The 8,730-nt window shown below is 43.4% G+C and overlaps 2 protein-coding genes across 3 annotated transcripts in view; one reads left to right on the top strand and one right to left on the bottom strand.

Moving 5' to 3' along the window:
• Positions 1-4,711, bottom strand: part of LOC134873420 (fibrinogen C domain-containing protein 1-like) — a 9,024-nt gene extending 4,313 nt beyond the window's left edge. For both annotated transcript variants that reach the window (XM_063897003.1, XM_063897004.1), the window contains exons 1-2: positions 4,238-4,711; positions 1,475-1,560 (exon numbers count right to left, since the gene is read on the bottom strand). In XM_063897003.1, the coding sequence (XP_063753073.1) occupies positions 1,475-1,552 (78 nt within the window). In that variant the 5' untranslated portion in view covers positions 1,553-1,560; positions 4,238-4,711. The remainder of the gene's footprint in view (positions 1-1,474; positions 1,561-4,237) is intronic.
• The window catches only part of snapc4 (small nuclear RNA activating complex, polypeptide 4), a 30,178-nt gene continuing 25,953 nt past the window's right edge, over positions 4,506-8,730 (top strand). Inside the window, exon 1 of the mRNA XM_063896991.1 lies at positions 4,506-4,755. The gene's annotated coding sequence lies outside the window, so the exon portion shown is untranslated. The remainder of the gene's footprint in view (positions 4,756-8,730) is intronic.

Below are 8,730 nucleotides of genomic sequence, written 5' to 3'. Positions count from 1 at the left end.
TTGAACTTCCGCAGCCTGCGGAGGAAGAAGAGCCGCTGTCGAGCCGTCTTGGATATGACCCTGGTGTGATGTGTCCATGTCAGGTCCTCACTGATGTTAACCCCGAGGAACCTGAAGCTGCTGACTCTCTCCACAGGAGTCCCGTCGATGGTGATGGGTGTGTGTGCTTCTCTCTGCCTCTTCCTGTAGTCCACAATCAGCTCCTTTGTTTTGCTGACGTTGAGATGGAGGTTGTTGTCCTGGCACCAAGATGTCAGGGCTCTGACCTCCTCTCTGTACGCCGTCTCGTCGCCGTCTGTGATCAGGCCGATGACGGTCGTGTCGTCAGCAAACTTGATGATGGTGTTGGAGCTGTGTGTGGCCACGCAGTCGTGCGTGAACAGGGAGTAGAGGAGAGGGCTGAGCACACAACCCTGAGGGGCTCCGGTGTTGAGGGTCAAGGTGGAGGATGTGATGTTCCCCATCCGCACTGCCTGGGATCTGCCCGTCAGGAAGCTCATGATCCAGTCACAGAGGGCGCTGTTGAGCCCAAGGTCCCTGAGCTTAATGATGAGCTTGGAGGGCACAATGGTGTTGAATGCTGAACTGTAGTCAATGAACAGCATTCTCACATAAGTGTTCTTCTGGTCCAGGTGGGAGAGGGCAGTGTGGAGGGTGAGGGAGATGGCATCATCCGTGGACCTGTTTGCTCTGTAGGCAAACTGCAGGGGGTCCAGTGAGTCAGGGAGGGAGGAGGTGATAAAAGTTTTGACTAACCGCTCAAAGCACTTAATCCATTAATCCCCATTGAGGGAGATTACCCACACTGAGACCTGACAGACTGACTCCAGATTAACAGATGGCTGTCGGCCTCAGTGTTAACTCCTCACACTCTCTGTGTGATCCTGAAGAGTGTCTTCAGGATCACACTGTATATATATATATACAGTATATACTGTATATATATATATACAGTATATACTGTATATATATATATACATACAGTATATACTGTATATATATATATACATACAGTATATACTGTATATACATACAGTATATACTGTATATATATATATACATACAGTATATACTGTATATATATATATACTTTTACTGAAGAACAAGACCTGAGTACTTCTACTTTTACTCAAGTACAAGACCTGAGTACTTCTACTTTTACTCAAGTACAAGATCTGAGTACTTCTACTTTTACTCAAGTACAAGATCTGAGTACTTCTACTTTACTCAAGTACAAGACCTGAGTACTTCTACTTTACTCAAGTACAAGACCTGAGTACTTCTACTTTTACTCAAGTACAAGACCTGAGTACTTCTACTTTACTCAAGTACAAGATCTGAGTACTTCTACTTTTAATGAAGTACTAGACCTGAGTACTTCTACTTTTACTCAAGTACAAGACCTGAATACTTCTACTATTACTCAAGTACAAGATCTGAGTACTTTTCCCCTCTCTGCTAACAGCTAGCATACCTTCTGTCTGCTGGCTGGCTTGCTGTCCAGCTCCGTGCTGCTGTTGTTCATGACGGTCCAGCTGTCGTTCAGCATCATCCTGAAAACTGCACAGAGATCACAGAACCACAAGAACCTCTGAACACACCTCTCAGTCTCTAGAGACGTGTCAGTAGAGATCTGTCAGTAACATGTCAGTAACGTGTCAGTAGAGATCTGTCAGTAACATGTCAGTAACGTGTCAGTAGAGATCTGTCAGTAACATGTCAGTAACGTGTCAGTAGAGATCTGTCAGTAACATGTCAGTAACGTGTCAGTAGAGATCTGTCAGTAACATATCAGTAACGTGTCAGTAACATGTCAGTAACATGTCAGTAACGTGTCAGTAACATGTCAGTAACTTGTCAGTAACGTGTCAGTAACGTGTCAGTAACGTGTCAGTAACATGTCAGTAACGTGTCAGTAACATGTCAGTAACGTGTCAGTAACATGTCAGTAACGTGTCAGTAACGTGTCAGTAACATGTCAGTAATGTGTCAGTAACATGTCAGTAACGTGTCAGTAACATGTCAGTAACATGTCAGTAACGTGTCAGTAACTTGTCAGTAACATGTCAGTAACGTGTCAGTAACATGTCAGTAACGTGTCAGTAACATGTCAGTTACATGTCAGTAACATGTCAGTAACGTGTCAGTAACGTGTCAGTAACTTGTCAGTAACATGTCAGTAACATGTCAGTAACGTGTCAGTAACATGTCAGTAACGTGTCAGTAACATAACAGTAGCGTGTCAGTAACATGTCAGTAGAGATCTGTCAGTAACATGTCAGTATAAGTCTGTCAGTAACGTGTCAGTAACTTGTCAGTAACATGTCAGTAGAGATCTGTCAGTAACGTGTCAGTAACATGTCAGTAACATGTCAGTAGCGTGTCAGTAACGTGTCAGTAACATGTCAGTAACATGTCAGTAACATAACAGTAGCGTGTCAGTAACATGTCAGTAGAGATCTGTCAGTAACATGTCAGTAACGTGTCAGTAACATGTCAGTAGCGTGTCAGTAACATGTCAGTAACATAACAGGAGCATGTCAGTAACGTGTCAGTAGAGATCTGTCAGTAACATAACAGTAGCGTGTCAGTAACGTGTCAGTAGAGATCTGTCAGAAGCGTGTCAGTAACGTGTCAGTGACGTGTCAGTAACATGTCATGAACATGTCAATAACATAACAGTAGCGTGTCAGTAACATAACAGTAGCGTGTCAGTAGAGATCTGTCAGTAGCGTGTCAGTAGCGTGTCAGTAACGTGTCTGTAACATGTCAGTAACATGTCAGTAACATAACAGTAGCGTGTCAGTAACGTGTCAGTAGAGATCTGTCAGTAACATGTCAGTAACGTGTCAGTAACGTGTCAGTAACGTGTCTGTAACATGTCAGTAACATGTCAGTAACATAACAGTAGCGTGTCAGTAACGTGTCAGTAGAGATCTGTCAGTAACGTGTCAGTAACGTGTCAGTAGCGTGTCAGTAGCGTGTCAGTAACATGTCAGTAACGTGTCAGTAACGTGTCAGTAACGTGTCAGTAGAGATATGTCAGTAACGTGTCAGTAGCGTGTCAGTAGCATGTCAGTAACATGTCAGTAACGTGTCAGTAGCGTGTCAGTAGAGATCTGTCAGTAGCGTGTCAGTAGCGTGTCAGTAACATGTCAGTAACGTGTCAGTAGCGTGTCAGTAACGTGTCAGTAGAGATCTGTCAGTAACGTGTCAGTAACGTGTCAGTAACATGTCAGTAACGTGTCAGTAGCGTGTCAGTAACGTGTCAGTAGCGTGTCAGTAGCGTGTCAGTAACATGTCAGTAACATGTCAGTAACGTGTCAGTAGCGTGTCAGTAACGTGTCAGTAGAGATCTGTCAGTAACGTGTCAGTAACGTGTCAGTAACATGTCAGTAGCGTGTCAGTAGGACTCGTTAAAGACTTGTTGGAGCTGAGCAGACGCTCTGAGTCTCTGAGCGTCTGTTTCTGTCGGACTCACTTTAGTTTGAATGATTACTCAGTCTTTAAACACCACACATACCAGGAACTGCTGCTGTGTGTGTGTGTGTGTGTGTGTGTGTGTGTGTGTGTGTGTGTGTGTGTGTGTGTGTGTGTGTGTGTGTGTGTGTGTGTGAGAGAGGATAAAGGGGTGTTTTTATGGAAAACAGATAAAAACATCTGATCTGACGGATTACAGATTCATCTGAATTATTTACTAATCCTGCACGGCTGATATCTGCCGACACTTATTGTGTCTTTCTCCAGGTCTCTGTTTCACACGAGATGACTTATTCATGGAATAATCTCAAATGAAATCAAATGTTCTTTAAAAAATCTTTTTTAAATCAAATCAAAAACACTATCATCCTTAAATTAAACTTCCTGATGTCTTTTATATGACATGTTCTGAATGTGTAATATAAACTTATTCATAACTTCATATGTAAATAAATACATAGAAAATAAGCAAATAAAAAAGTAAGTTAATAAATAACAAAAATAAAGTAAATAAACAAACAAATATATATGCAAGTTATTTCTTTATCATAATGACTGAGATAATAAACGTTTGAACCACTGAAACCATTTAAACGTGCACATTTGAAACCACATGTAAACACGAGAAATCCAAAGCCGGTACAGCCGGGTTATTTAGGGTCAGTTAGGGTTGAATATCAGATTTCATTCTGAGCCTCCAGCCTTCCATCAAACAGCTGGCAATTATATATTAATGTCAAGAATAATAAGCACTTACCTCGAGTCTCCAGGAGCCGACGATAGGTAACACTTTATTCCTTCGTCTGCAGATTTACCCTGAGAGCAGATCCACCGACTGACCATCTGCTGGGGGTGTGTGTGTGTGTGTGTGTGTGTGTGTGTGTGTGTGTGTGTGTGTGTGTGTGTGTGTGTGTGTGTGTGTGTGTGTGTGTGTGATAATCTGATCTCTCATCAAGTCCTCACGCTGTTACGGTCACTGAGGAGACCCAAACGCAGGACACGACAGAGTGAGTTAACAAAGTTTATTGGGTGGATAAGGTGTGGGGAGTCAAGATTGGCGAGGACGTGGGGGCTGGTGACGGATAGACGGCAGGATAGAATGGTCCTGGAGCGGAAGGAAAAAACGCTTCAGAAAAAAGATTTTCAAGCTACAGAATATAACCATTTACTGAGCTATGCCTGTACGTTAAGACCACTGGGTACAACGATCTGGCGGAGAATGGTTGATGTGGAGCCGGTGTGTAGTCTGAGAGGATGCAGAACTGACTGAAGCAGGTGAGTGGAGGTTTTCAAGGTGTATATCAGTATGTAGAGTCTCTACTTTAAAGAGTCCTCTCCTGCTGATGTTCAGGTGTATATCAGTATGTAGAGTCTCTACTTTAAAGAGTCCTCTCCTGCTGATGTTCAGGTGTATATCAGTATGTAGAGTCTCTACTTTAAAGAGTCCTCTCCTGCTGATGTTCAGGTGTATATCAGTATGTAGTGTCTCTACTTTAAAGAGTCCTCTCCTGCTGATGTTCAGGTGTATATCAGTATGTAGAGTCTCTACTTTAAAGAGTCCTCTCCTGCTGATGTTCAGGTGTATATCAGTATGTAGCGTCTCTACTTTAAAGAGTCCTCTCCTGCTGATGTTCAGGTGTATATCAGTATGTAGCGTCTCTACTTTAAAGAGTCCTCTCCTGCTGATGTTCAGGTGTATATCAGTATGTAGAGTCTCTACTTTAAAGAGTCCTCTCCTGCTGATGTTCAGGTGTATATCAGTATGTAGAGTCTCTACTTTAAAGAGTCCTCTCCTGCTGATGTTCAGGTGTATATCAGTATGTAGCGTCTCTACTTTAAAGAGTCCTCTCCTGCTGATGTTCAGGTGTATATCAGTATGTAGAGTCTCTACTTTAAAGAGTCCTCTCCTGCTGATGTTCAGGTGTATATCAGTATGTAGTGTCTCTACTTTAAAGAGTCCTCTCCTGCTGATGTTCAGGTGTATATCAGTATGTAGAGTCTCTACTTTAAAGAGTCCTCTCCTGCTGATGTTCAGGTGTATATCAGTATGTAGAGTCTCTACTTTAAAGAGTCTTCTCCTGCTGATGTTCAGGTGTATATCAGTATGTAGTGTCTCTACTTTAAAGAGTCCTCTCCTGCTGATGTTCAGGTGTATATCAGTATGTAGAGTCTCTACTTTAAAGAGTCCTCTCCTGCTGATGTTCAGGTGTATATCAGTATGTAGTGTCTCTACTTTAAAGAGTCCTCTCCTGCTGATGTTCAGGTGTATATCAGTATGTAGAGTCTCTACTTTAAAGAGTCCTCTCCTGCTGATGTTCAGGTGTATATCAGTATGTAGAGTCTCTACTTTAAAGAGTCTCTCCTGCTGATGTTCAGGTGTATATCAGTATGTAGTGTCTCTACTTTAAAGAGTCCTCTCCTGCTGATGTTCAGGTGTATATCAGTATGTAGAGTCTCTACTTTAAAGAGTCCTCTCCTGCTGATGTTCAGGTGTATATCAGTATGTAGTGTCTCTACTTTAAAGAGTCCTCTCCTGCTGATGTTCAGGTGTATATCAGTATGTAGAGTCTCTACTTTAAAGAGTCTTCTCCTGCTGATGTTCAGGTGTATATATATGTATGCGCACCGGTGAAGAGTGACGTTAATTCAAAGTAAGTAGCGGTCAGGTCTCTGCAGCAGCAGAGTGGGTTTACTCCCTGTTCACGCACGACTGCGTAGCCACACACAGCTCCAACACCATCATCAAGTTTGCTGACGACACGACCGTCATCGGCCTGATCACAGACGGTGACGAGACGGCGTACAGAGAGGAGGTCAGAGCCCTGACATCTTGGTGCCAGGACAACAACCTCCATCTCAACGTCAGCAAAACAAAGGAGCTGATTGTGGACTACAGGAAGAGGCAGAGAGAGGCACACACACCCATCACCATCGACGGGACTCCTGTGGAGAGAGTCAGCAGCTTCAGGTTCCTCGGGGTAAACATCAGTGAGGACCTGACATGGACACATCACACCAGGGTCATATCCAAGACGGCTCGACAGCGGCTCTTCTTCCTCCGCAGGCTGCGGAAGTTCAACATGGACTCCAAGATACTCTGCAACTTCTACAGGTGCACCATCGAGAGTATCCTGACTGGCTGCATCACCGCCTGGTATGGCAGTTGCACCGCCCTCAACCGTAAGACTCTACAGAGGGTGGTGAAAACTGCTCAGCACATCACCAGGACGGAGCTGCCATCCATGGAGGACCTCTACACCCAGCGGTGTAGGAAGAAGGCCGGTAGGATATTCAAGGACCCCCATCACCCCAGCAACAATCTGTTCTGTCTGCTGCCGTCTGGCAGACGGTACCGCAGCATCCGGACCAAGACCACCAGACTCAGAGACAGTTTTATACCACAGGCTATAAGACTGCTGAACTCCTGAGCTGTGTGAATGTCTACTCTCATCTGTTTATAGTACACACATACATATATATATATATATATATATGTATGTATATATATATATATATATATATATACACATATCTATATATTATATACATCTGTTATACATAATATATGCATCTGTCCATACCTCCTCATTCAACAGAGTAAAGTGTGTAAATACTCTCAATGTATTCCACATATGTATATATTTCACATCCTCAAATCTTTACTGTTAATATTGTAAATATTCTTCTCTCTTTTTGCACTATTTTATTATCTTATCTGCACCATGTATGTTGAGTTGTTGGAGGAGCATGGGACATAAGATTTTCATTGCCAACATATACGCTGTATCTGCTGTGCATATGACCAATAAAACCTTGAAACCTTGAAACCTTGAAACCTTAAAAGCAGCAGCAAGCGGAGGAGTCACTAATGAATGTGAATAAAAAGAAACACCTTGATAAACACACTTCTGCTGATGTGTGTTTACTGCTGGTGATGTTAAATGACAGGATGGATCCCTCTGTGTCAGAGATACAGGTCTCCTAATAGAAGACATGAAGCTGCACAGATGGATCCCTCTGTCAGAGATACAGGTCTCCTAATAGAAGACATGAAGCTGCAGACAGATGGATCCCTCTGTCAGAGATACAGGTCTCCTAATAGAAGACATGAAGCTGCACAGATGGATACCTCTGTCAGAGATACAGGTCTCCTAATAGAAGACATGAAGCTGCACAGATGGATCCCTCTGTCAGAGATACAGGTCTCCTAATAGAAGACATGAAGCTGCAGACAGATGGATCCCTCTGTCAGAGATACAGGTCTCCTAATAGAAGACATGAAGCTGCACAGATGGATCCCTCTGTCAGAGATACAGGTCTCCTAATAGAAGACATGAAGCTGCAGACAGATGGATCCCTCTGTCAGAGATACAGGTCTCCTAATAGAAGACATGAAGCTGCAGAGATGGATCCCTCTGTGTCAGAGATACAGGTCTCCTAATAGAAGACATGAAGCTGCACAGATGGATACCTCTGTCAGAGATACAGGTCTCCTAATAGAAGACATGAAGCTGCAGACAGATGGATCCCTCTGTCAGAGATACAGGTCTCCTAATAGAAGACATGAAGCTGCACAGATGGATACCTCTGTCAGAGATACAGGTCTCCTAATAGAAGACATGAAGCTGCACAGATGGATCCCTCTGTCAGAGATACAGGTCTCCTAATAGAAGACATGAAGCTGCAGACAGATGGATCCCTCTGTCAGAGATACAGGTCTCCTAATAGAAGACATGAAGCTGCACAGATGGATCCCTCTGTCAGAGATACAGGTCTCCTAATAGAAGACATGAAGCTGCAGACAGATGGATCCCTCTGTCAGAGATACAGGTCTCCTAATAGAAGACATGAAGCTGCAGAGATGGATCCCTCTGTGTCAGAGATACAGGTCTCCTAATAGAAGACATGAAGCTGCACAGATGGATACCTCTGTCAGAGATACAGGTCTCCTAATAGAAGACATGAAGCTGCACAGATGGATCCCTCTGTCAGAGATACAGGTCTCCTAATAGAAGACATGAAGCTGCACAGATGGATACCTCTGTCAGAGATACAGGTCTCCTAATAGAAGACATGAAGCTGCACAGATGGATCCCTCTGTCAGAGATACAGGTCTCCTAATAGAAGACATGAAGCTGCAGACAGATGGATCCCTCTGTCAGAGATACAGGTCTCCTAATAGAAGACATGAAGCTGCACAGATGGATCCCTCTGTCAGAGATACAGGTCTCCTAATAGAAGACATGAAGC

The sequence above is a fragment of the Eleginops maclovinus genome, chromosome 12, assembly GCF_036324505.1.
Source record: "Eleginops maclovinus isolate JMC-PN-2008 ecotype Puerto Natales chromosome 12, JC_Emac_rtc_rv5, whole genome shotgun sequence".
NCBI lineage: Eukaryota > Metazoa > Chordata > Actinopteri > Perciformes > Eleginopidae > Eleginops > Eleginops maclovinus.
The sequence above is the reverse complement of the archived record's forward strand: the minus strand, read 5'-3'. Positions and strand labels throughout refer to the sequence as shown.